Source organism: Carcharhinus amblyrhynchos, chromosome 3 (genome assembly GCF_965287045.1).
Source record: "Carcharhinus amblyrhynchos chromosome 3, sCarAmb.v2.hapA, whole genome shotgun sequence".
Taxonomy (NCBI): domain Eukaryota; kingdom Metazoa; phylum Chordata; class Chondrichthyes; order Carcharhiniformes; family Carcharhinidae; genus Carcharhinus; species Carcharhinus amblyrhynchos.
The window spans coordinates 20,383,560-20,411,420 of record NC_137326.1 but is presented as its reverse complement, the minus strand read 5'-3'; the positions used below and the strand labels follow the sequence as shown (position 1 = coordinate 20,411,420).

Below are 27,861 nucleotides of genomic sequence, written 5' to 3'. Positions count from 1 at the left end.
TTGTCAGACTTTTTATTGTAGAAGGAAACCAGAGCACCAGGAGGAAACCCACGCAGATATGGGAAGAACGTGCAAACTCTGCACAGACAGTGGACCCACGCCAGGAAACAAACCCAGGTCCCTGGCACTGTGAGGCAGCAGTGCTAACCGCTGTACCACCATACAGCCCCACGTCAGCAGACGGGACAAAAGCTGTTTTAGAACTGTTATTATCATGATTAAACATTAGAGGGCACTGCACTAAGTTTCCAGGATAATTTTGTTCTAGGGCTTCAAATTGTGACCCGATCAAGCTCAAACTCAGAGCAATCAGATACTGCTCACAGTTACTTCCTCATTCTACTCTTTGGGACTCGCGGCAGGGACGGGTTTTAATTGTGATCTCAGAGCACATGGTTTACACAGAGAAAGGAGTGCAGTTTGATCAGTGCTGTAGGAACTAAAATACAATAAACCCTGGAAGAGAACATACCTTGAATCGTGATGGAGAAGTTGGGCTTTGCATGTTTGCTGGTGGTCTGCATGGCTATTCTGCCCTCTGGTAAGTTTGCAAATTAACTTTGTCTTTTTACATGTTAACCCGTAAGGGATTATTTGTAGCCTGTGTGAATAAGAAAGTTATTACAAATGATGGAATCTTAAGTGAAACTAGAAAATATACAGCAAACGTAATGAAAAAAAAAGACGTGTTAATATCTTAGAGCTAAATTAATCGTAAAAGTCAACTAATTTCTTCTGGTCCCGGTCCGTGTTGCGAGTTACAAATCAGTTAACATTTGTTCAGAAACATGTTCATTTAAGATTTACAACAGGACGAAACTAGCCGGAATACTCCCGTCCCGCCCGCCACGGGAATTGTACGGGCGATGGCGGGGGTGGAGTGCGGACCATGCCAAGGTCCATTGGCCTCGGGCGGGATTCTCCGGTTTTGAGGCAAAGCGCGGCGGGAGAATCCCGCCCGCCCCGAAGTCCGCATTTTCAGTAGCAGCAACTGAGAATAAAATCGGATGTCACCAGGTCGTAACTTGACGTTAATTCTGTAAGTTACGCATCGACTTACTGTCAAGAAGTTATTACTATTTTCCAAAAGAAGTTTGGTTTTGTTTTCCAAAATTCGAGGAAGTTTGTATTATTAGATCGCCAAAATTTCTTCTTTCCAAGTTTCTACTCTTGTGATATGTTTGCAGTTTGTAAAGAAATCAGTTAGCCTTAGCAACTTAAAGTTTGCCCTAAGTAGGAAGAGTTGAAAACTTTAACTTCATCCCATGAACTCATGCATAAACTAGCCTTTTTAAGTTTGCATATGTAACATTTAACTGATTGGCATTATCTACACTTGTTAGAAGTCAAGCTACAAGCATATTGACACTTTCCTTGGAATAGTCCATAATACGGATACAATTGGCAATTTTTAAATAGCGATTGGTAGGGTGGCTGGATCTGGGAAAAATAGAAACAGAATAAAATAGAATTTTTTAAGTAGAATTCAATTTTAAAATGTCATGAATTAGAATATTAATGAGGTCAAGCATTCAGTAATGTTCAATTCTCCATAGAAAGGTTACATACAGCACAGAAGAAAGCCATTTGACCCATCTTATCCATGCCAGCCCCAAGACACCCTTTCAAACCCTATCTTCCTGAACCTGGCCCATAGCACTTGGGGTGCAGATCCAGGTACTTTTCTTGTTAAATCCACCTTTTAATTTGGTAGCCTGGTATTTCTGAATATTAATAAATATAGTAAAATTGACACACTGCATTGACTCACACTCTTGGGGCTATAAATTGGGCTGCGCAGCCCTCATTTATCAGGTGCTACGTGACCTCCTAAGTCCCCACAATGGCAGACAGGGAGCACAGTAAGAAGTCTCACAACACCAGGTTATAGTCCAACCAATTTATTTGGTAGTAATCCCCAAGCTTTCGGAAACAGTGTAAACATCATGACAGGAAGCTTTATGACTGGAAGTCTGCCAGATTGGGTAAACCTGACAAAGGAGCTCACCTGACAAGGAGCAGTGCTATGGAAGCTAGTGGCTTTTGCTACCAAATAAACCTGTTGGACTTTAACCTGGTGTTGTAAGACTTCTTACTGAGATTGGGTAAACACAAACAATCTTTTTTTTCAAACTGTGAAGCAGATGTTAACCCCCTTGCATATGTAAACAAGGGCTGTGATGGCTGCTTGAGGTCCCTAGCCGCTGAACCATTGGTTTTGCCCAAGGTATCCAGTGTCATATTACGTTTACAGAATCCCATATGAGAGCCCTCCTGGGGCTGGAGGGAACAGAGGGCTTCTTCCCGGATCCAGCCACCTTACCAATCGGCCTCACAACCCTGTCCTAAGATCCCTTGATCCTCCACTCTGAACCTCACTGACCAGTCCCTCAATCCCGCATCAGCCACAAGATGCTCGGATTCTTTACTTCCAAGCTCCCGATCCTGATATGTGAGTGATGTAACATGCCTTCAGAAGGGCAAATTGGAGCCTGAGCTCCTTCTGTTTTACTCGACCTGCCAAGATTAATTGCTTATTTGCATACGCTGACTTGGTAAGTTTTGCATAAATGACTGGTTTCACTTTTTAATATGCACCACAAATAAAAATCTGCACTTTCAACCTTCTCGATGCTATCAGAAACACTTTGCATTCTAATGGTGGTTACCAGTATGCAGGGTCACATGCACGTATTTATTTCAAAAGAGGTTAAACTGTGTAAATACATAGCGTAGGTTGGTTGACCGATGCTTTTGGTATTTGAATCAGTCTTGTGGTTGGCAAACACTTAGAAAATGAATAGCCAGCAACTCACTGGAAAAATGATGAAACCTTGAAACAAAACCTATACCCAAAAGAACTTCAGGATTTTACATTCATTTGTTGACTCATTTAATCCAATATCCTGGGTGGCACAACAGTTAGCACTGCTTCCTCACAGTGCCAGGGCTCTGGGTTCAATTCCCGGCTTGGGTCACTGTCTGTGTGGAGTTTGCACATTCTCCCCGTGTCTGTGTGGGGTTTCTTCTGGGTTTTCTTCCACAGCCCAAAGATGTGCTGGTTGGGTTGATTGGCCGTGGCAAATTGCCCCTTCGTATCAGGGAGACTAGCAGGGTAAATGTATAGAGTCACGGAGATAGGTCTGTGTGGGATTGTGGTCAGTGCATACGTGATGGGTTGAATGGCCTCCTTCTGCACTGTAGGGATTCTATGTAACTTGTAATTGTGTGAACCTCATCTTGGTGGGATAATCTTTAGGGCCTAAAAATGAAGTGCATAGCCAGTGTCCTCTATGGGCTAGATAGAAGAGAATGATCCCTCTGCACCTGACCCAACAATATGTCTTAATTCAAGTCCTTTAGCAAATAATGCACTTTCTACTTATGCTATCAATTATACTCATTGCTCCCCTATCAGTTTTAAATGGAGTCTTGGCTAATCCTGTGCTGTTAGGAATTGGGACCTCCACTGGTCCAGGTGGCCCACAAACAACTTTTGCAGCCCTGTAAATTCTTATCTTCCTACAGCCAATGGAAAGAGAAAAGTTTGTCATTTCTTAGGCTGGTTTCCAGTCCAATTCCCAGAAGTGAATTAAAATGAAACAGGTTACAACGTGTCCACCAAAATCCCCATCATGAATCACAATGCAGGGTATTGTGTTTCCAACCCACTCGTTAAGTTGTCAGTGCTGTGTGATTAATAAATCAAATATGCTGATAAATGTAAAATGAGGAGGCTCAAGAGAAACCTGTAGGGTTATGATCAGAATTACTTGTTATATCCTTTTTGTTTTTGTTTTGTTAAACTTCGTAGAATCACAGAATCCCTCTAGTGCATAAGGAGGCCATTTGGCCCATTGGGGATGAGCCAAATGGATGATATTGGAGTAGTGTAGGTTAGATGGGCTTTAGATTGGTTTTCACAGGTTGGCGCCGCATCGAGGGCCGAAGGGCCTGCACTGCACTGTAATGTTCTATTGAGTCTGCACCAACCACAATCCCACCCAGGCCCAATCCCTGTAATCCCGTGTATTTATCCTAGCTAGTCCCCCTGACACTAAGGGGCAATTTAGCGCTGCCAATCCACCTAACCTTTTGGACTTTGGGAGGAATTCAAAGCACCTGGAGGGAACCCACGCAGATGCGTGGAGAACATGTAAACTCCACACAGACACTGACCCCAGCTGGGAATCAAACCAGGTCCCTGGCTCTGAGGCAGCAATGTTAACCACCGTGCTGCCATTGAACTTCTTATTCTCCCCTCCTTTCATGTGAATCTTCCTCATAACAAAACACCATTACCAAGCCAGGCAATCCAATTATGGATAGGATAGAGGTGGAGAGACTCTTCCCGCTCAGAAAGGACAGTAGGACTAGGGGGCACAGCCTCAAGATAAAAGGGGGGCGGTTTAGAACGGAGTTGAGGAGGAACTTCTTCACTCAAAGGGTGGTGAATCTCTGGAATTCTCTGCCCGTTGAAGTGGTGGAGGCTGCCTCGCTAAGTATTTTTAAGACGCGGGTTGATGGGTTTTTGATAAGCGAGGGGATTAAGGGTTATGGGGAGAGGGCGGGAATGTGGAACTGAGACACGACAGATCAGCCATGATCTTATTGAATGGCGGGGCAGGCTCGAAGGGCTAGATGGCCTACTCCTGCTCCTATTTCTTATGTTCTTATGTTCAATGCTGTTCTTGAACTGACTGCTGGGCTGAGTGCTACTTCGCTTTTTGGCAAATCCAGTTGATAAGAAACTTTTATATTCAGAGATTCAGATTCTTCCTCTCCATTTCAGACTATGGGGACATGAAAAAATTTATGATTCCGGCCTCAACCTCTCAAGGAGTATTTGATTCTTTTTCTAATACTGCTTCACTGATAACCTGAAGGATTGAGACTATCAGAGTAAAGGCTAGTCTTTCCTATACTTGCAATTTATGGTAAAATCATAAAATCTTTGTAAAAGTTTCCATTAACTTCAGCCCACATTTGAAGCTCTGTGCTCTCCTTAATTTACTGCATCTCAACCTGCCACTGCCCGAAGCTAAAATTACACTAACCGCATGTTTCCTCTTTATCACAACCACTATTGCATTTTTCATAATTGCTATCTCAGTCCATCAAACACACAACCCTCATGAAGGGTCGCCTCCAAACTCTATTGCTCTCCTCCTGGCTTGCTTGCCAACTATATCCTCTGTGGCCCAGAAGTTATACTGGTCTAACTGCATTCAGGAAAACCTGCCACCTCAACCAACAAGTTACCTGAATGTAAAGTCAGGAGGACAAGGATGATTCGTGTAACTCCACAATTAAACCATGTGGACAGCAGTTGGCCATTGCAAGCCCTACCTTTAATCAGAGAATTATAGAATTCCTACAGTACAGAAGGAGGCCATTCAGCCCATCAAGTCTGCACTGACAGTAATCCCACCCCAGGCCCTATCCCCACACATTTACTAAAGGCAAACTAAGAGGCAATTTAAAATAGTCAATATACCTAACCCGCACATCTTTGGACTGTGGGAGAAAACCGGAGTACCCAAAGACGCAGACACAGGGAGAATGTGCAAACTCCACGCAGACATTGACCCAAGCCGGAATCAAACTCAGGCTCCTCGAGCTGTGAGGCAGCAGTGTTAACCACTGTGCCACCATGCCGCATCTTACCCAGGTCCTGGATCTGTAACCCCACATATCTATCCTGCTAATTTCCCTAACCTTTACATCTTGGGACACTAAGGAGCAATTTAGCATGACCGATCCACCTAACCTGCACAATTTTGGAGTGTGGGAGGAAACTGAAGCACCCGGAGGAAGCTCGCGCAGACACGGGGAGAATGTGCAAACTTCACTCAGTCACCCAAGGCTGGAATTGAACCTGGGTTCCTGGTGCTGTGAGGCAGCACTGATAACCATTGTGCCACCTTGCTGCCCTGGCGTGACCTTGCCACCCCCAGATCTCCAGCACCTTCCCTGATCTCAACCATCAGCTTGTCTGATCACCACCATGCCCAGTCTGTCTGGTAGTTTTGACCGTCGCATCCCACTTCCTGATCACTCTCTTTTCTCCCCCCGCCCTCCTTTAAGAATGTACCTGAGATCCACCTCTGGCATTGTGACTGCTTGGTCTTTGATACCCCTTTTCAAGCGAGCTCCTGAAGTTAATGATTAAACGGCACGTTGGCACAGTGGGTTAGCACTGCTGCCTCACCTGGGACCTGGGACCCGGGTTCGATTCCTATCTTGGGTCACCATCTGTGTGGAGTTTGCACATTCTCTGTGTGACTGCGTGGGTTTCCTCCGGGTGCTCCAGTTTCCTCCCACAGTCCAAAGATATGCAGGTTCGGTGGATTGGCTGTGTCAAATTGTCCCTTACTATCAGGGGGATGTTAGGACGATTAGTAGAGTTAGGGGGATGGAGCCTGGGTGGGATTGTTGTTGGTGTAGGCTTGATGGGCTGAATGGCCTCCTTCTGCACTGTAAGGCTTCTGTGATTCTAAGTGTCCAATGACGTAATGATAATGAGGCTCACAGTCCAATATTATGTGTGCCTTGGGCCTATTCATTCAGGCACAGGGCTGATTCCAATGCTTCCTGATGGTCCTAATTAGGCAGCCTTAATCTTGAATTTCCAGACCTGTGTGTTTTTGTTCAGCTGAATCCTTGCTACCTATATCCCATCACAATCCAACTACAACCTGTCCAGCTCCACTGTTCTCCCTAAGTTATGTTGGCTCCTGGCCCTCTACAGCCTCGAATTTCTCATCGTCATTAGCAACCATCTATTTGATCAAGATTTTGGCCACCGCTCCTATGTATCTGTTTCTTTAGCTCAATATCTCTTCATTTTCTCACCTGCCCATAAAGGACCTTGGCCTAAAGGTGTTCTTTATACAAATGTTTTTTGTTGCCAGTACCCTATCTTACAAGATCCAGTTCACCCATCTTGCTTCCATCCCCTTGCTGACCAACATTAACTCCTACTTCCGCAAAGCTAGAATTCTGACTCTTATACCCTTGCCCCACCCAATTCCTGTAAACTCCTTCCTTCCTCTCACCCCCCGAGGATATCTGCTTTTCTCCAATTCTGACCGTTTCTATGTCACTGACTTCCGTTTTGGTGGCAGTACCTTCAGCTACCTCGGTATGGTGGTGTGGAATTGCAGCTGCGATTTTCCGGTCTCGCTGCAGACCACGCCATTCGGGGAAAATCACGTGCGGGCCTAAAAACGGGTTTTGCGCCAAATGCTTTCCGGTCATACCAGAAACTGGTACAAACTGGATCTCACTCTGAAAGGACATGAGGCTGATTAGCATATTTAAAGAAGCATTTAAGAATGTTTCGCCTGTCCAACATTGGATTCTACCAGCTCCGGGGATCTACTAATCCTCGGGTGTGGTGAGAACCCACACTGGGGTCTCAGAGGCCATGAAGCCCTCGAGTGGTCACGGACACAGCTAGGCAGTGTCCCTCTGTCAGTGCCCACCAGTTGGGCACTGCCAGGTAGTCACTGCCACTGGCACAGTGGCAGTGACAAGGGGAGGGATCTGAGTGGAGGTGGGGCCTGAAAGGGGTGCTATACAGAGAGAGCTGTGAAGTTGAGGGGGGTGGGGCTATGATGAGGGGATTTCATGAAGGGGTGGAGCAAGAGAGAGGAAAATGTCGGGGGTCATGATGGGGGACCCATGGGGAGAGCCCCGTTACTCCCATGCTAGGGAAGGTTTGGGACAACATGCCGCTAGTGAGGGAGGGGTCCCAATGTCTGTGGGGGAGGGGATCTCCCAGTGCATTGTGAGATCGGGGCACACTTTCGAAATGGCGCATGATCACTTTAAAGCTAGGCTCACCAGTGTATTTAGGCACCGCCCTTCCAGAACCAGCACAAAGCTCACCATTTTCCCAAAAAATGACCAAGTGTGGGACGAATGCAGTCCGGTTGCGCCGGAGAGACTGATAGACAACCTGTGAATCGTACCATTTTCTCACCCTCATGACATTTTGTCGTTTTTTGTGGGGGAAATTTCACCCTATCTGTCTAATCCTCTCTGCATCGCCACCTTTTATTCCTCATTGATGGCACTCTTTTATAGAATAGTGGGACAATACAAGATGGAATGAGGGCTTTCAGCTAATCTGCCTTTAAACATAAGAACATAAGAAATAGGAGCAGGAGTAGGCCATCTAGCCCTTCGAGCCTGCCCCGCCATTCTATAAGATCATGGCTGATCTGTTGTGGCTCAGTTCCACATTCCCGCCCTCTCCCCATAACCCTTAATCCCCTCTCTTATCAAAAACCCATCAACCTGCGTCTTAAATATATTTAGCGAGGCAGCCTCCACCACTTCAATGGGCAGAGAATTCCAGAGATTCACCACCCTTTGAGTGAAGAAGTTCCTCCTCAACTCCGTTCTAAACCGCCCCCCCTTTATCTTGAGGCTGTGCCCCCTAGTCCTACTGTCCTTTCTGAGCGGGAGGAGTCTCTCCACCTCTATCCCATCCATCCCATTCATCATCTTATATGTCTCAATGAGATCTCCCCTCATTCTTCTAAACTCTAACGAGTACAAGCCTAGTTTATTCAGCCTCTCCTCATAGCTCAACCCCCTCAACTCCGGTATCAGCCTAGTAAACCTCCTCTGCACTCCCTCCAAGGCCAAAATATCCTTGCATAAGTGTGGCGACCACAACTGCACACAGTACTCCAGCTGCGGCCTCACCAATGCCCTATACAGCTGCAGCAAGACCTCCCTACTTTTATATTCAGTCCCCCTCGCTATGAAGGCCAGCATCCCATTAGCCTTCCTGACCACCTGCTGCACCTGCAGGCTGGGTTTTTGCGACTCATGCACAAGGACCCCTGGCATTTGTGCCCTTTCTGATCTTGGTGCCAAAACAGAGCTGGTACAATCAGGGGAGGCGAGATACTGGGCACATTTCTCATTGTTTTGCCTCCTAGTTTTGGTATTACTGCCCCACCTCGCTGGTAGTTGGGCAGGACATGATAGTAAGATCGCGCCCTTGGTGACTCTTTGGGAAAATTCCACCCTCTCTAATCCTCTCTGCCTCGGTACCTCTTATTTGTCATTTACACCACTCTTTTCATCGAACAATACAGCACAGATTGAGGCCTTTAGGCTAATCTGCCTTTAAACCTACCTGTTTAGTCAGGTTTTGGTTCACCTTTATGTCTCCCTTGGCTTGGTATCATTGGATGATACTCCAGCGAAATGTTTTGGCACATCCACTGAAGCTTCAAACACAAAATCTGCAGTCAGATCTCAGTGAGGCCATTGGAACTTGACGTGGATTTAATGAAAGGGAACCCCACTGGTTTAGTGTGGTTGTCTTTGTCATGAACCTGGCTGATGTTATCTGTGAGGGTGAGATCTCACCCTATGTTATCTCTCATGTTATCTCATGAGATAACAGTTATCAACCCAATCATAGTTTAACAACATTTTTTAAAGAATAATTATTAGAATAAAGAAAAGACACGTATACACAAACAGTATTATAATGATCTGAAACAGTTAAGAATAAGGACTAGTAAACACACCCACATAGTTTACGTAGAAATTACCCTTTTTGATCTAAGATACAGTTTTCGAGATCTGAATTCTTTCAAGACTTCATTGTTCCCAAACAACATCCAATTCAAGAGGTCTATAAGTCAAGACGAGCTTTGAGTAGTTATTCTGGGGAACAACCCTTCTTGGTTCAGCAAAAATATAGATTTTAAGTGCGTCCACACAGGTTTCTGCACTCTTGCTTCTGATCCACCTGCTGGAACTTGCTTACTGGCTGCTGGGTGGAATCTGCCTCACTGCTGCCATGAAAGGTTAGCAGTTATACTATTTTTCCCTTTGGTTCTCTGTGTTTTGGATGTCTTTGTCAGCTTCTGTGGTTTGAAAGGTTAACATATGTATGCCTCCCGTGGATGGTGCATTGTCCAACAAAGGTGTTCCCTATTGGCAGGACAGTCTGTCTGCAACTGCTAATCTCATTACTGGGAGACGCAAATCCCCGTGAAACGCTTTTTGAAATGCCGGTGGTTTCTAAACTGTTAGGTTTGTCACATTCTTGGCTCTGACAGCCAGGACAGTCCTCCCCACCTTCTGAGCTGAGCCGTGAAAGGACGGATGGGAAGACCCTGGCAGCTCAAGCCATCTTGGAGACCTGAATTCAACTGCTGATTTCCACTAGCGGCACAAGTTAAAATTGTTCCCATGTAGGACGGCATGGTGGTTAGCACTGTTGCCTCACAGTGCCAGGGACCCGGGATCGATTTCCGGCTTGGGTCACTATCTGTGCAGAGTCTGCACATTCTCCCCGTGTCTGAGAGTGTTTCCGCCGGGTGCTCCAGTTTCCTCCCACAGTCCGATAGACGTGCTGGTTAGGTGCACCGGCCATGCTAAATTCTCCCTCAGTGTACCCGAACAGGTGCCAGAGTGTGGCAACTAGGGGACTATCACAGTAACTTCGTTGAATCATAGAAACCCTACATTGCAGAAAGAGGCCATTCGGCCCATCAAACCTGCACTGACAACAATCCCACCTCTGCCCTATCCCTGTAACCCCGTATATTTACCCCTCTAACCTTCGCATCCCACATCACTAAGGGGCAATTTTGCCTGGCCAGTGCACCTAACCTGCACATCTTTGGACTGTGGTAGGAAATTGGAGCAGCCGGAGGAAGCCTGTGTAGACATGGGGAGAACATGCAAACTCCACACAGCCAATGACCCATAGAACATAGAACATTACAGTGCAGAACAGGCCCTTCGGCCCACGATGTTGCGCCAACCAATTAAAAAGCAATGACCCTCTAACCTAAACCAATCCCTTTCCATCCATAAACCTATCCACGGATCTCTTAAACGCCCCCAAGACGGGAATCGAACCCAGGTCCCTGGAGCTGTGAGGCACCAGTGCTAAACACTGTGCTGGCCATTGTAGTGTTAATGTAAGCCTACTTGTGCCACAAATAAAATAAACCGATGACAAAACTTCAGTTGAGGGTTCAAATATATCATTAGTTTCAGCCATTTGGTAAGGAAGCTAAAACTAGGCATTATTTTTATGGGATGTAAACCTATCTTCCTTTGCATTGTTTTCCCATGATCACACCTAAATGAGAGGTTTCCTCTATAAAGATTTACTGAAGTATCTTTAATGAATAAATTGAAAGTAGTATTTGGTATATTGTGCCAGTAATAGGTGTTTGCATTATATCTGTTGTTGCAGTTTGATCACATTTGTTTCAAATGAAATCTTTATTCATTTTCATTCTAGTAGCAGCTGGAGACGTTGAATGCAGTTTGAATTTTTCTGGCTTATCCTGTAGAGAGAACAACACCACGTAAGTAGCAAATACCAATTTCTTGTCAGAAAAGATTTAATCATAAAATCCCTACAGTGCAGAAGGAGGCCATTCAGCCCATTGAACCTACACTGATTGTCCAACAGAGCATCTTAACCTGGCACACTCTAACCCTGTAACCTCATGCATTTACCCTGTTAATCCCCCTAACCTACATATCTTGAGGCACTAAGGGACAACTTAGTGTGGGCAATCCACTGAACCTGCACATCTTTGGACTGTGGGGGGAAACCGGTGCACGCAGAGGAAATCCACGCGCAGGCACGGGACTTAAATCGCCTATTCTTGATCAGATATTCTTCATAATTTATGACGTAGAAGTAATTATACCAGGAAATCAGATACAATCAGAACAAGAGATAAAGAAAGAGATAATTCCTATTTCAATAAGATAAACTCATTATCTGTGAATCATTTTACTAGCAAATCAGATTGAATGAAGATGGACGTGAAAATTCATCAATGAATAAATAATACTAATTAATAGGTATGGAAGCTTCAGGAATGTAGAGTAGTCATTTTTTTATTCATCCATGGGACATGAGTGTCGTTGGCTGGCCAATATTTATTGTCCATCCCTTATGGAGAGATTGGGGATAAATAGCCATCCACGCCCTGGGCTGGATATTAGGCCTTCCTGCCTACCTCCCACCTGGTCCACCGGCAGGTGCTAAAAGTGGCAGCTTGCCAACTGAGAGGCAGTTGAGCTACTGAAGAAGCCAACTGGCCCAAATAATACATTGCCAAAGCCATAAGAGTTGTTGAGAGGTGAGAGTCAGACGGTTGTTTGTAAAAATAACTTTCTGGGCAAGGCGGGAAGGAAGGGTGGTGCCCGGCGCCCACTGAGGACTCCTCCCCACCCCCCATATATTACCTTTGCCTTTTATTCTTCATTGGCCTTTAGTCTAGGTTCTCCTGCAGCCTTTCTTCTCCTCAAAGGACCTCCTTGCAGTCCCAACAGCAGCCACTGCAGAACTCCGGCGCTGTTGAGGCTGCTGGAGCTGGCAGCCAATCACATTGGTTGGCAGCTCATAAAGCCGGAACAGCCTCCCACTGAAGGGTGGAAGGCCAATCATCACTTGCTTAAGACCACCCCGCAGCATGCCATTGCTACGGGGGTGGCCTCATTGAGTCTCAGTCCATCCAGCCCAAAGATCTGGAGGAGGGAACTGAGTGTATGGTGTCGAAATTTGCTGATGACACCAAGATTGGTGGAACGGCAAATTGTGCGGAGGGTGTGGAAAGTCTGCAGAAGGATCTAGATAGGCTGGGCGAATGGGCCAGGAACTGGCAAATGGAATTTAATGTTGGCAAATGTGAGGTTGTCCACTTTGGTAGGAGTAATGGTAGGAAGGACTATTACTTACCTGGCGAAAAACTGCAGCATGCGACGATGCAGAGGGACCTCGGGGTCCTTGTGCATGAGTCGCAAAAACCCAGCCTGCAGGTGCAGCAGGTGGTCAGGAAGGCTAATGGGATGCTGGCCTTCATAGCGAGGGGGATTGAATATAAAAGTAGGGAGGTCTTGCTGCGGCTGTATAGGGCATTGGTGAGGCCACAGCTGGAGTACTGTGTGCAGTTTTGGGCGCCGCACTTACTCAAGGATATTTTGGCCTTGGAGGGAGTGCAGAGGAGGTTTACTAGGCTGATACCGGAGTTGAGGGGGTTGAGCTATGAGGAGAGGCTGAATAAACTAGGCTTGTACTCGTTAGAGTTTAGAAGAATGAGGGGAGATCTCATTGAGACGTATAAGATGTTGAATGGGATGGATAGGATAGAGGTGGAGAGACTCTTCCCGCTCAGAAAGGACAGTAGGACTAGGGGGCACAGCCTCAAGATAAAAGGGGGGCGGTTTAGAACGGAGTTGAGGAGGAACTTCTTCACTCAAAGGGTGGTGAATCTCTGGAATTCTCTGCCCGTTGAAGTGGTGGAGGCTGCCTCGCTAAATATTTTTAAGACGCGGGTTGATGGGTTTTTGATAGGAGAGGGGATTAAGGGTTATGGGGAGAGGGCGGGAAAGTGGAACTGAGCCACGACAGATCAGCCATGATCTTATTGAATGGCGGGGCAGGCTCGAGGGGCTGGATGGCCTACTCCTGCTCCTATTTCTTATGTTCTTATGTGTAGAGTATGTTGATTGGCCATGGTAAATGTGTGGGGTTTTGGAGATAAGCCGGGTGGAGGGGGGAGGCAGCAGTGCCTGGCACGGGGAGCGGAATTGGGCCTGAATAAGATGCTGTTTCGGAGCGTCTGCACAGACATGATAAGTAACAGGATTGTGTGGGCTGAGTGCCAATTCATGTGGCACTGACTTTCCTTGCTGGGGAGTGGGGGAGGAGTGAGTCTGAACAATATACTTCCTTCCCCTGTAAAACTCAACCCTCCTCAGAGCGTCTTCTAGACTGATGATATCAGCCTAACGCTGCAAAATTCTGTCCCGTGTTCAACATCCTTGGTGTTACCATTGATCAGAAACTCAAGTGGACTCGTTACATAAACATAGTGGCTCCAAGAGCAGGTCAGAGGCTAGGAACACTGCGGCAGGTAATTCACGTCCTGACTCCCCAAAGCCTAGGCACTATCTACTGGGCACAGATCAGGGGTGTGATGGAATACTCCCCACTTGCCTGGATGGGTGCAGTTCCAACAACACTCAAGATGCTTGACACCAATCAGGACAAAGCAGCCCGCTTGATTGGCACCCCATCCACACACATCCACTCCCTCCGCCACCGATGCTCAGTAGCAGCAGTGTGTACTATCGACAAGATGCACAGCAGCTTACACTACAGTAATCAGATCACTATAGTGGCCAGAAGAGGTACTGTGACCCTTTGCCTGGAACTAATTCCCAGGACTGTTGTCAAAGTTGGTGCGGCAGGGGGAGGGCGGGGGGGGGGCGGTGGTGTGGTGGCGTGGGGGTGGGGTCCAGGAGTGAGAGGGTAGGGGATGCCCTGGGGGATTGGGTGGGGTGACAATTGTGGCATGGATGGGGGTTGTGAGGAGGGCCAGAGCGCCAAGGTCCCAAAGGGGAGATAGAGCCCCAAATCTGAAAGAGCCTTCAGAATGGAGCTCTCAAATTTCCTGCCTGAGATGGTGACTTTACAGCCTTAATGGGTAAAAGGTGTCCACCCAACTGTGAAATGGTGTCTGTGTCAGGGCAGGAGAAATCCCATCCATGCAATTCTACACTCCCCCCACCACCCTTGGATGGGGGGGTGGGGAGGGGAGTGTAAACTCCTGCCCGTAATTATCTTATGATCTCCGCTGTATCTCTCACCAGTATCACTTCCTCTTGTCTTCCTTTTCTTCAGTCAGAAGATATTAATTGGAGTTGGGGCGATCCTTTCAATTGTTGCCGTGGTGGGTGTCCTGACCTGCTGCTGCTGTGGTTGCTGTGCCTGTTGCCGATCGGAACCACCGCGGCCCGGTAAGTAACTGCTGAGCTTAGAGGAACATTGCTTTGGTAAACGAGGCACCAAAAGTGCAATGAGAGCTCCTTTCATCTTCCCACCATCTGACTGAGGCAGTCGATAAGAATTTAGGATCAAAATCTTGACTTGATGCAGTACTCAAACTGGTGGTGCCCTATTTCAACAGTGAAGGCCCAGGTCTTATCATATATCATAAGATATAGGAGCAGAATTAGGTCATTCGGCCCATCAAATCTGCTCTGCCATTCAGTCGTGGCAGATATGCTCCTCATCCCCATTTTCCTGCCCACCAGCTCCCCCCCAATACCCTTCAACCCATTACCAATTAAAAATTTATCTAACTCCTCCTTAAATTTACTCACTGTTCCAGCATCCACTGCACTTTGGGGTAGTGAATTCCACAGATTCACAACCCTTTGGGAGAAGTAGTTTCTCCTCAACCCTGTTTTAAATTCGCTACCCCTTATCCTAAGGCTATGATCTCTCATCCTAGAATGCCCCGCAGGAGGAAGCATCTGTCGCACATCTATTTTATCCATGCCTTATATCTCCTTGTATACCTCAGTTTGATCTCTCCTGAAGCCCATTGTAGGCCCTGCCACCTTTTCCATGATTAATTGGGCCACATATGCAGTTACCGTTGTTACTAGACATTGAGTGGTCTAACCTTAAAGAGACTAATACACACTTCCGTCAAGTCTAATGAATGTTCCTCCTACAATTGCCTTTCCCCCTTTAACCCTTCAGTTCTGATTCAGCAACTCGAGAGCTGCCTTTGAGTTCTGCCTCAGCACTCAAGGCTGTGAAAGTTGGTTCAACTGTGCCCCATTTTCAATGACCAAGGAATGGGATGGCACCATTGGTACCTGAATGGAGTTGATCACCAGAAGCATGTGCCCAATGACCTCAATTCTGTCTGTTCTACTTCAGAAAGCCAAGCAGTTGGTTGAACTGTAGTTACAATGACTGTGAGTACCAGGCCGCTATCAAATTTGAATAGGTGACCCCCATGTAAGACAACGAAAGGCCTGATATTCAGTAAGAATCATAGAACCCATACAGTGCAGAAGGAGGCCATTTGGCCTATCGAGCCTGCACCGACAACAATCCCATCCGGGCCCTATACCTCTAACACCACAGATTTACCCTGCTAATCTCCCTGAGACTAAGGGGCAATTTAGCATGGCCAATTGACCTAACTCACACACACATCTTTGGACTGCGGGAGGAAACCTGAACACCCGGAGGAAACCCACGCAGATACGGGGAGAACATACAAACTCCAGCACAGTCACCCAAGGACGGAATTGAATCCGGGTACCTGGCGCTGTGAGGCAGCAGTGCTAACCACTGTGCCACATGTCAATACAAACAGATCACTTAAAGGCCATGTACCTTCAATGTGAGACCAAGTAAAAGTTCAATTCTTCTTTCAATATGCAATGCACAATTGCAACAAGTACACCTCAAGATGATTCATGCAAAAAGCTAACGGGCAGTTCTAAGAGTAGCACCCAGCTGGGAAGTCTTGATGTTCCAGCTAGATGAATTCTCAGCCTTTCGTTTCGTCTCGATCCTTTCTCACCACTTCTGAAGGTGTCGGCCCCGAATTCTTGCTTCCAGTCAATCCTTTCCAGCAGTCTCAACTGTTGCCCGCGAGTGGCAAGTGGCAACGTTATTCACCCTGCCAGTCACTGGCTTTACTGCCACCACCCCACATGACACTAATGAGAACAACAAGCTTGAATGAACATAGATTATTTCCAGCTGCTCTGGGAAACAAGTCAATCAGACACAAATGCAGAACTTAAAGTGCAGGAGGTAATGAACCATCAGGAAAGCAAACAAAGCTCGCGGATCAATGGCTGTGTGGCTGACGGCTGAAATATAACAGAAAGGAACACTTTGAACATCACACCACTTTCTTGTGATCAATATTGTCTCTAAGCGTGAGCTCCATATCCTTCCTGCACAGGAAAGATGGAGATTTAGTGCATGTTAGAGGAACATTGCTGTTATTTTATGCTTGAGTGTCAAATCACCCAGTATCTAGAATATATAATTTTAGACAAATAAGTGATTACCCCACTACACATCAGATGGAGCCGTAGAGCAATACAGGACTGAAATGGGCCCTTCGGCCCAACCAGTCCATGCCAACCATGGTGCCTTCCCATCTAGTCTCAATTGCCTGCATTTTGATTTGATTTATTATTGTCACATGTATTAGTACACAGTGAAAAGTATTGTTTCTTGCACACTATACAAAGCATATCGTTCATAGAGAAGGAAATGAGAGAGTGCAGAATGTAGTGTTACAGTCATAGCTAGGGTGTAGAGAAAGATCAACTTAATGCAAAGTAGGTCCATTCAGATGCCTGATGGCAGCAGGGAAGAAGCTGTTCTTGAGTCGGTTGGTACATGACCTCAGACTTATGTATCTTCTTCCCGATGGGAGAAGATGGAAGAGAGAATGTCCGGGTTGCCTGGACCTCTTGATTATGATGGCTGCTTGGCCGAGGCAGCAGGAAATGTAGACAGAGCCAGTGGATGGGAGGCTGGTTTGCGTGATGGATTGGGCTAAGTTTCCAACCTTTTGAATTTTATTGCAGTCTTCGGCAGAGCAGGAGCCATACCAAGCTGTGATACAATCAGAAAGAATGCTTTCTATGGTGTATCTGTAAAAGTTGGTGAGTGTCGTAGCTGACATACCAAATTTAGTCTTCTGAGAAAGTAGAGACATTGGTGGGCTTTCATAACTATACTGTCGGCATGGAGAGATCAGAACAGGTTGTTGGTGATCTGGGCACCTTAAATATTGAAGCTTTCAACCATTTCTACTCTGTCCCTGTTGATGTAGACAGGGGCACGTTCTCCTCAATGCGCCCTGAAGTCAATGACAATCCCCTTCGTTTTGTTGACATTGAGGGAAAGATTATTGTTGTTGCTCCAGTTTACCAGATTCTCTATCTCATTCCTGTACTCTCTTGTTTGAGATCCAACTCAGTGGAGTGGTGTCAACAGCAAACATGAAAATCGAATTGGCACAGATCTCCCTAATCCTTTCCCTCCATCTATTTATCCAAATGCTTTATAAATGTTGCTATTGTACCTGCCTCAACCACTTTCTCTGGCAGCTCATTCCATATATGCAGCACCCTCTGCGTGAAGAAGTTGCTCCTCAGGTCCCTTTCCAATCTTTCCCCTCTCACCCTAAACCTATGTCCTCTCATTTTCAATTCCCCTACCTTTGGGGAAAAAGACTTTTTTTTATTTATCTATGCCCCTCATGATTTTATTCTCTTCAATAAGGTCACCCTTCATTCTCCTGTGTTCTGAGGAATAAAGTCATAACTTGGCCAACCGCTCCCTATAGTTCAGGCCCACTAGTCCCGGCAACATCCTTGGTAAATCTTCTTTGCACCGTTTCCAGTTTATCAACATCTAGATGAATACTTGACATAAGAAGTGTCATCTGCTGTTTCCTGGACATTTTTAAGCTTACAGTGTGAGTCTGGAGAGAAGCAAGACAGAGAATCCTGTTGACAAGCTTACCTATGCAAATTGCGCCATGTTAGAAAAGCTATCGTTGGGGCAGAATATTACATTATGCATTGAACCTTAACGTGAGGCACCTTGCACTCTTCCTTATCTGCTTCGATGGTATTATATTCACATCTGTGGATAGTGTCAAGGATGGCACCCAGTTCAATCATTACAACAAAATACTTGAAAATGCAGAAAAGGGAATTGCTTTTATATGGCACTAAATATTGTCTCTCGGAAACGTCCTAAAAATCTTTATGTTAATGACTATGATGTGTAGTCATTGCTGTTAAATTGGCCAGCTGTTCTATTTGGAAGCTCTACTAGGTTATATGTTTGTCCTGATTGACTCGTGAACCTACGATATATGTATAGATGAACATCAGATTAACTGAAATTGAACTTTCCGACAGTGATAATTCAGCATTGACACATTAAATGTTCACGGTGGTACAGTAACAGTTTTTAAATCAACCCAATTCAAAGAAATATTTCAGTGAAAGTCTAGTCTTGCTGTGTATGTGTTCAGCCATTGACACATTTGACCACATAAGAACATTGAGACAAAAATGCCCAGGCTCTGCGGGCTTAGCACTTAACTTATTCGAGTCAACCCATTAGAAAGAAGAGCTTTCTACATGTAGCAAAACTCTTGAGAGGCCCCATACGCAGCGTGTATTGAAGATGCAAGAAGAGATTGCATAACGCTGAAGACCTACTGGCCAAATACTTGCTGCTTATGCAGAAAGAAAGTTGAAAAACTGGATGAGCCGGCTTTAGACATACACCCATACCTATTATTCTTAGGCTGGCTGCAATTTTGAGGGCACAGTTTCTGATATTGCTTTAGTTAAAAGTTCCAGAGTTGAAGCAAAAGTATAAATAGGGTGATTAAAAATGGCAAAAAGGCAAGCCTAAAGGCTTTGTAACTTAATGCGTGAAGCAGTCAGAATAAGGTGGGCGAACGGACAGCACAAATCGAGGTAAATAGATATGACCTTATAACTTATGGAGGTCTCCATACAGAATCTCTGTGGGTGGAAGTTACAAACAGCAAAGGGTTGAAAACTTTGCTGGGTGTATTCTATAGGCCGCCCAATAGTGACAGGGAAGTTGAAGTGCAAATAGGAAAACAGATTCTGGAGAGATGTTTTAATAACAGAGTTGTCGTGATGGGAGACTTCAATTTCCCAAACATCGACTGGAATATCCCTAGGGTAAGGGGTTTGGATGGGGAGGAGTTTGTTAGGTGTGTTCAGGAGGGTTTCCTGACACAGTATGTGGATAAGCCTATGAGGGGAGAGGCTGTACTTGACCTGGTACTGGCGAATGAACCAGGGCAGGTGATGGATCTTTCGGTAGGAGAGCATCTTGGAAATGGTGACCATAATTCTATCTCCTTCACAATTGCATTGGAACGAGATAGGATCAGGCAGGCTAGGAAGGTGTTTGTCTGGGGTAAGGGGAGATACGAAGAAGTCAGGAAGTTACTTGGACAAATAAACTGGAAGGAGGCGTTCTTAGGGAAAAGTACCGAAGGAAGGTGGCAGATATTCAAGGAATGTGTGTCTGGAGCTCTGAATGACAACGTTCCGATGAGACAAGGGGGTTTTGGTAGGTCGCGGGAACCGTGGTGCACAAAGGCTGTGTTGAACCTAGTCAGGAGGAAAAGGAAGGTGTACAAGAGGTTCAGGGAATTAGGAGAGGTTAAAGATCTTGAGGAGTATAAGGACTGTAGGAAGGAACTTAAAAGGGAAATTAGGAGAGCCAGAAGGGGTCATGAGAAGACCTTGGCGGGTAAGATTAAGGAGAATCCCAAGGCCTTCTATAAATATGTGAAAGGTAAAAGGATAAGAAGAGAAGGGATAGGACCTATAAAAGGTGAGGGGGGAAAGGTTTGTGTGGAACCAGAAGAAATGGCAGAGGTGCTTAACGAGTACTTCGCCTCAGTATTCACACTGGAAGCTGATCTGGGAGATTTTGTTATGGATTTGCAGCAGATGGAAAAGATTGAGTACGTGAATATTAAGGAGGAGGATGTGTTGGAACTTTTGAATTCTATCAAGGTAGATAAGTCGCCTGGACCAGATGGGATGTACCCCAGGATACTGTGGGAGGCGAGGGAAGAGATTGCAGAGCCCCGGCAATGAACTTTGCGTCGTCAATGGAGACGGGAGAGGTTCCGGAGGATTGGAGGATTGCGGATGTAGTTCCTATTTTCAAGAAAGGGAACAGAGATAGCCTGGGAAATTACCGACCGGTGAGTCTGACCTCAGTGGTTGGTAAGCTGATGGAGAGGCTTCTGAGGGACAAGATTTACGAACATTTGGAGAGGTTTGACATGATCAGGAATAGTCAGCATGGATTTGTCAAGGGCAGGTCGTGCCTTACAAGCCTAGTTGAGCTCTTCGATAATGTGACTGAACACATTGACGAAGGAAGTGCCGTGGACGTAGTGTACATGGACTTCAGCAAGGCGTTTGATAAGGTCCCCCATGCAAGACTTCTTGAGAAGGTGAGAGGGCATGGGATCCAAGGGCCTTTGGCCTTGTGGATCCAGAATTGGCTTGCCTGCAGAAGGCAGAGAGTGGTTGTGGATGGGGCTTTTTCTGAATGGAGGTCAGTCACCAGTGGAGTGCCTCAAGGATCTGTTCTGGGACCCTTGTTGTTTGTCATTTTCATAAATGACCTGGATGAGGAAGTGGAGAGATGGGTAACTAAGTTCGCTGATGACACTAAGGTCGGTGGTGTTGTGGATGGTCTGGAAGGATGGCAAAAGTTGCAGCAGGACATAGATAGGATGCAGGACTGGGCGGAGAAGTGGCAGATGGACTTCAACGCGGATAAATGTGTAGTTGTCCATTTTGGCAGAACCAACGGGATGAACGAGTACACTATCAAGGGCAGAAGTCTGAGTAGTGTTGAAGAGCAGAAGGATCTTGGGGTCCAGGTCCACAGGACTCTTAAATCGGCCTCGCAGGTGGAGGAGGTGGTCAAGAAGGCGTATGGTGTACTGGCCTTCATTAATCGAGGGATTGAGTTTAGGAGTCGGGAGGTACTGCTGCAACTTTATAACACCCTTGTCAGGCCTCATTTAGAGTATTGTGCGCAGTTCTGGTCGCCTCACTATAGGAAAGATGTAGAAGCTATTGAGAGGGTACAGAGGAGATTTACAAGGATGTTGCCTGGACTGGGAGGCATGCCTTATGAAGTTAGGTTGAGGGAGCTGGGACTCTTTTCCCTGGAGAGACGAAGGTTGAGAGGCGACCTGATAGAAGTTTACAAAATGTTGAGAGGAATAGATAGGGTGGACTCTCAGAGGCTATTTCCCCGGGTTGAAATGGTTGCTACGAGAGGACACAGATTTAAGGTGCAGGGAGGGAAGTTCAGAAGTGATGTTAGGGGTAAGTTTTTCACTCAGAGGGTGGTGAGTGAATGGAATCGGCTGCCGTCAGTGGTGGTGGAGGCGAACTCGCTGGGGTCTTTTAAAAGACTTCTGGATGAGTATATGGGGTTTAATGAGATTGAGGGTTATAGATAGGTCTGTAGGTTGGTAGGTGTTGATGTGATCGGTGCAACTCGTGGGCCGAAGGGCCTGTTTGTGCTGTAGTGTTCTGTGTTCTATGTTCTAAGGTCAACAGGAGATCAAACTTGGGATCATAATATCCAAAAATATTAGACCTTTTTGAAAGGAAGGAAGGAAAGGTGGTGGAGTAGCACTGTTAATAAAAGATGAAATGAGGTCAGTTGTGAGTGATGATCTAGGATTGGAGATGTAAAGTCCATTTGGGTGGAGATAAAGAAACAGCAAGGTAAAGAAGTAGTGCATAGACCCCCAAATGGTAATCACAAACTCATAGAGTGCATTAGGGATAGTTTCCTGGAGAAATATGTCATGGAGCCAACCAGGGAACAGGCTGTCTTGGATTTGGTAATGGGTAATGAGACAGGTTAAATGAATGACCTCAGAGTAAAGGATCCTGTAGGAAATAATGATCGTAACGTGATAGAATTTAATATTCAGTTTGAAAGTAAGAAACTTGTTTCAAAAGCAAATGTGTTTAACCTAAATACAGGGAATTGCAATGAAATGAAGGTAGAGTTAGCTAAAGTGGGCTGGGCAGATAGGTTAGCAGGAAGAACAGGATGCAAGCAGTGGCAGACGTATAAGGAGGTAATTCATGACTCTCAGCAAAAATATATCCCAGTAAGGAGGAAAGATTCTAAGAGAGATATATCAACCATGGCTAATGAAGGAGGTTAAGGAAAATATTAAGCTGAAAGAAAAGACATATAAAGACATGATATCCCCAAAGACTGGGATAACTTTAGAATCCAGCAAAGGAGGACTAAAAAGATAATAAAGAGAGAAAAAGAACTATGAGGGCAAACTAGCAAGGAATATAAAAACTGACAAGAAGAGCGTCTTTGATTATATGAAAAAGAACAGAGAGGTCAAAGTGCATATTGGTACCTTAGGAAAAGTACTTGGGGAAGTAATTATGAGGAACAAGGAATTGGCAGAGGCATTAAACAGATATTTTGCATCAGTCTTTACTGGCATCCCATTAATAGTAAAGAATACGGGGGAGGAATTAAATACTATCACCATCACTGGAGAAGTAGTATTAGACAAACTAATGGAATTGAAGACAGGTAAGACTTGCATCCTCGGATCCTCAGAGAAGTTGCTACAAATATAGTTGATGCATTGGCTGTAATTTTCCAAAAATCCTTGGATTCTGGAGAGGTATAAGAGAATTGAAAAATTGCCAAAATTGTGACACCCCTATTCAAAAAGAGAAAGAGACAAAAAACAGGTAACTATTTAGGCCATTTAGCCTAAAAACTATATTGGAAAAATGTTGGAGTCAATTTGTAAGGAAGTAAGAGCAGCACATTTGGAAAATCATGATCTAATCAAGCAGAGTCAGCATGGTTTCATGAAAGGGAAATCGTGTCTGACTAATTCATTAAGAGTTTTTCTGAGGAAGTCTCAACCAGATTGGATAGAGGGGAATGAGTAGATGTGTTGTATTCGGACTTCCTGAAAGCATTTGACAAAGTACCTCACAAAAGGTTAAGTCATAAGATAGGAGCCCATGGTGTTGGAGGTAGTATACTGGCAAGGATAGAGAATTGCGTGATGGGCTGGAAACAGTGGGTGGGGATAGGGGTTCTTTTTCAGGTTGTGTAAACCATAACCAGTGAGGTTCCACAGGGACCAGTGCTGGGACTGCAACTATTTACAATATACGTTAATGATTTGGGGGTAAATGTACTGCAGTCAAATTTGCCTTACATTATCCACCCTCCTCCCACCCCGATCATCGGGCCCTTCCCCCACCTTCAACAATCAGAGCTGCAGTCCCTGCTCCTCTGCCCACTCCCAGACCACAACTAATGAGGCTCCCACTTGTGTGTCCGCTCCTTGGCACAGATTGGCACTATCAGGTTGTGGTAATGAGGTTCATGTCTTCCACCAGATATTGAGCCCCTGCTGCCAATCACATGAAAGGCAAACATTGGCTCACAATCTCACGCATTATTTCATTGGAGGCAGTTAAGAGAAAGTTCACGGGGAAGATCCCCAGTTTGGAAGGATTGGCTTATGAGGAAAGGTTGAACAGGTTGAGATTCACTAGAATTCAACAGAATGAGAGGTGATCTCATTGAAACATACTGAATCCTTGCTACACAGAGCAGTGGATGCAGAGTCCTTGTGTATATTTAAGGCTGGGATAGATAGATTTTTGATCAGTAAGGGGATCAAAAGTTACTGGGAAAGGGCAGGAAAGTGGATATAAGGAATGTCAATCAGCCACGATTCTATTTCAATGCGTCTACAACTGTCCATTTTCTGTCAACACAACTCTTCGGAACCTCTCACCTTGGTCTTATTCATGCTCATTAACATCACAGAAATGTACCTTCCTTTTGGTGAGAACCGGTGTAGGCAGTGAGAAGAGCTAGGGAATTCTATGGTATCTTGTCCATTCCAGATGTGTTGAGAAATCAGTCAGTCACGTAAATTTGGCATATCTGCTATGATTCTCACCAACTTTTACAAAGGCACCATGTAAAGCATCCTTTCCTGATGTATCACAGCATGGTATGGCTCTTGGTCTGACCAAGACCACAAGAAGCTGCAAAGAATTGTGAACGTAGGCCCAGTCCATCACATAAATCAGCCTCCCATCCATTGTCTCTGTCTAAACTTCCCACTGCTCGGAAAAGCAACCAGCGTAATCAAGGACCGCTCGCACTCCAGACATTCTGTTTTCCACCTTCTTCCGTCAAGAAAAGGATGCAAAAGTCTGAGGTCATGTACCAACCGACTCAAAAACAGCTTCTTCCATCAAACTTTTGAATGGGCCTAACTTGTATTAAGTTGAACTTTCTCTTCATCACAGTTATGACTGTCCCACTATATTCTGCACTCTCTCCTTTCCTTCTCCCTATGTACTTTATGAATGGTATGCCTTGTCTGTATAACGCGCAAGAAACCGTACTTTTCACTGTATCCCGATACATGTGACAATAAATCAAAACCTTCAAGTTGTTTTACATGTTGGGAGTGTTGGTCTGTTCCAGGATCACTCATACTCTGTGTACTTTTTAAACAAAAAAATTATAAATCTTTACATTAGGAATATTTTGTTGCATTTTATTCGGTTGGTGAGTTTTCTCTCCCCTTGTGTTTTTTTTCCCAGCTGTTGTAACTGCAGTAACCTGTTCTCAACAAGTGCCAGCTTACCCATCAGTCCAAGGATACCAACCTGTACCTTATCAAGTACCTCTTGCACAGCCAGCAGTGCCCACAGCTCCATATTCTAATCAGCATCCAGCAGCATATCCCAATTACTGCCAACCACCCCCCTACCAAGAAGCTGCCAAAAGTAAGTGAAGTTAATGTTGTGTAATGCATTTTACGTTGGTGACTTAAATTTTCTCTTGTAAAGCAATGTGTTTACTTATTTTTAAAAAGTTGTATTTTTCCGATGGGAAAATCTTGAGCCTTTCTAGCTGTTAGTTTATCGATTTTTTTTGCTATAAATGAAGAACTGTAATAGAATCCCTACAGTGCAGAAGAGGCCATTTGGTCCATCAAATCTACACCGACTGTCCAAAAGAGCATCTTACCCAAGTCTAATCTCCATAACCCTATGCATTTACCATGATTAATCCATCTTACCTATACATCTTTGGACACTAAGTGGCAATTTAGCATGGCCAATCCACCTAACCTGCACATCTTTGGACTGTAGAGGAAACCAGAGCACCCAGAAGAAATCTGTATCTAATGTGAAATAACTGCTTTTCCTCAGGAATTGAGGAAGTTTGTAGGGATTGCTGGCAGGAAGTTCTTTCCGGCATAGCAGGCCTCACTACGTTGATTGAAAGAAAACTGCACTGAGACAGGACAATTTGTCTTTCACAGATTTCCAATTTGAAAGCCAGATTTGCACAACAAAGTACAAGAGTTAATTTGATCCCTGAGAATATCCCTGGTGGATAGATGGCTGTGTGAGGCTGCCCAGTCCTTGGGGCAGGAGGAAGCCTGGTTCATTTTTGGCAGGGGATGGGACATTACTCATTAACATCGGGACAGTGCAGGGGCTGGGACCAAGTGCCTTGAGAGGTGGTATTTGGCAGCACTCACCTTAAGAAAGAGGGTTGGTCATGAGGTGGAAACAGGCCCAGTGTTTGGGATACAGAAAGAGCTAGAGCAGCATTGTGGAGCCTGGAAGAAGGAGCACTACTGCTCCACCCAACCCCAGTAAAAGGAGGAAGCTAGCTGCAGGACCCTCAATGCGCAATTCAGTCTATGAATGTGGCAATACTCAGCCCATTTGTTTAATGAATAAAAATAGTTCAGTGTAAAAATAATTTAATTAACAAAACTAAGCACAGTGGGTGTAGATGGTAGTTTTGTGCCTTCAATTTATAGTTAATTAGGGCACAGTGGTTAGCATTGCTGACTCTCACTTCCAGGGACCCGAGTTCAATTCTGGCCTCGAGTGACTGTCTGGAGTTTGCATGGGTGCATGCCTGCATGGGTTTCCTCCGGGTGCTCCATTTTCCCCCCACAGTCCAGGCTTGATGGGCTAAATGGTCTCCTTCTGCGCTGTTGGGAATCTCTGATCTATAACTTGCAGTGCTGCAACTTTTAAAGTTTATTTGCCCAATGTTAACTCTCACTATTTCTCCTGTGCTATAGTGGGCCAACTTCAAGGTTATCCTGTGGCCCAGCCTATTTACACTCCTGCAGCAAACTCGGGGGATAATCCAGCCTTTGTGGATCCACATGTGTGAAAACGTGACCAGCAACTGCCCTCAACTGTTTGTATGCCTGCTTCCATTATACTCTCACCATTCCTCAAAACCTCACACAAAATCGCTTCTGCGCTTAGAACAAGCAAACCAACTGAATCTTGGCCTTTAAAGCTACAAAACCAAGAGAAAGCTACAGTGGAACAATTTGTAAAATAAAAATCAACGTGGGCTTGTCCCTGTCTCCCCTTTGGAAATCGATGCTAAGGTCCACGATGGGCCGAATGGCCTCCTTCTGTGCAGCAATACCATGGGATTCTAATTCAGACTTGCTGGTCACCTGATAGGGAAGTCTACTGATTTGCATAGAACCCCAGTCCAAAATGTGTCCAAGTGTGTATTCAGTCATAAACGATTCAAGTTGATTTCGTCCTGCAGTAAGTGATCTCTTCTAATGCAGAATTCCCCAGCAAATTTCCTCATAACATCTATGTTGCCTGTATGCTGTGTGGGAGAGGGGTAATTCCTGGTGGGCTGCACCTCCTGATAACACCTGGTACTCCTTGGCTTCACTCTGCGTTTATTCACTTCCCTCCTCCTCGATGATAGCTGTACAAGTGGGCAGGCCCATCAAGAATGTTGCAGCAGCTCTTGAGAAGTGAGGGGGAAGGATGAAGATTCAAACGAGTATCCACCCTGCCACAAAATTAGTCTTAAAAAAAGTCAAGGATTTTGTAATCAGAAATAAAATAAAAGCTTTTAATAAAAGTTTTAAATAAAAACTGTTTCTCAGTTGCACAAACCAATGTGTTCCTTGATTTGTCACATCGCTTGTCCAGCATCCAATACTGGATGAGCAGAAGTTTAATCTGACTAAATATTTTGGGTCCAGCCATTAAGTCTGTTCTCCAGCCACTGACACCATCCTTCTCTCTGGCAACTACCTGAGGCCTAACCAGTCTTGAAACTTTGGTCTTGTATTTGATCTTTCTGACCACAAAACAACTTCATCACCAAAACCCACCGAATTCCACCTCTGTAATGTCATCCATCTTTGCCCCTATCTCAACTCACCTCCTGCTGAAACCCTCACCCGGGCCGCTGTTACTTCTAGACCAGACCATTCCAATGCACCTTCCATCCTTGAGAATCTTGAACTCATTCATTACTCTGTCCCACATCTTAGTTCACACCAATTCCCTGTCGCCTGTCATCTCTGTGTTCGC

The 27,861-nt window shown here is 45.3% G+C and overlaps 1 protein-coding gene across 2 annotated transcripts; it reads left to right on the top strand.

The window, feature by feature from the left end:
- Positions 1-296: 296 nt before the first annotated feature.
- LOC145337109 (uncharacterized) lies at positions 297-27,437 on the top strand. 2 transcript variants are annotated; one of them, XM_080181881.1, is made up of 5 exons: positions 297-541; positions 11,297-11,360; positions 14,696-14,811; positions 25,075-25,260; positions 26,583-27,437. In XM_080181881.1, exons 1-5 carry the CDS (start codon positions 484-486, stop codon positions 26,675-26,677), a joined length of 519 nt encoding a protein of 172 aa, XP_080038007.1. In that variant the 5' UTR covers positions 297-483; the 3' UTR covers positions 26,678-27,437. The 2 variants fall into 2 exon arrangements, with proteins under 2 accessions (XP_080038007.1, XP_080037999.1); XM_080181873.1 differs by having other exon boundaries at positions 300-541; positions 11,294-11,360.
- The last annotated feature ends 424 nt before the right edge of the window (positions 27,438-27,861 follow it).

Bases quoted from the DNA above. Each gene is read 5' to 3' on its own strand.
- LOC145337109 (XM_080181873.1), top strand. From the start codon at position 484: ATGGAGAAGTTGGGCTTTGCATGTTTGCTGGTGGTCTGCATGGCTATT. The intron at 11,361-14,695 runs GTAAGTAGCAAA...CCTTTTCTTCAG, and splicing joins TGTAGAGAGAACAACACCAC to TCAGAAGATATTAATTGGAG. The intron at 14,812-25,074 runs GTAAGTAACTGC...TTTTTTTCCCAG, and splicing joins ATCGGAACCACCGCGGCCCG to CTGTTGTAACTGCAGTAACC.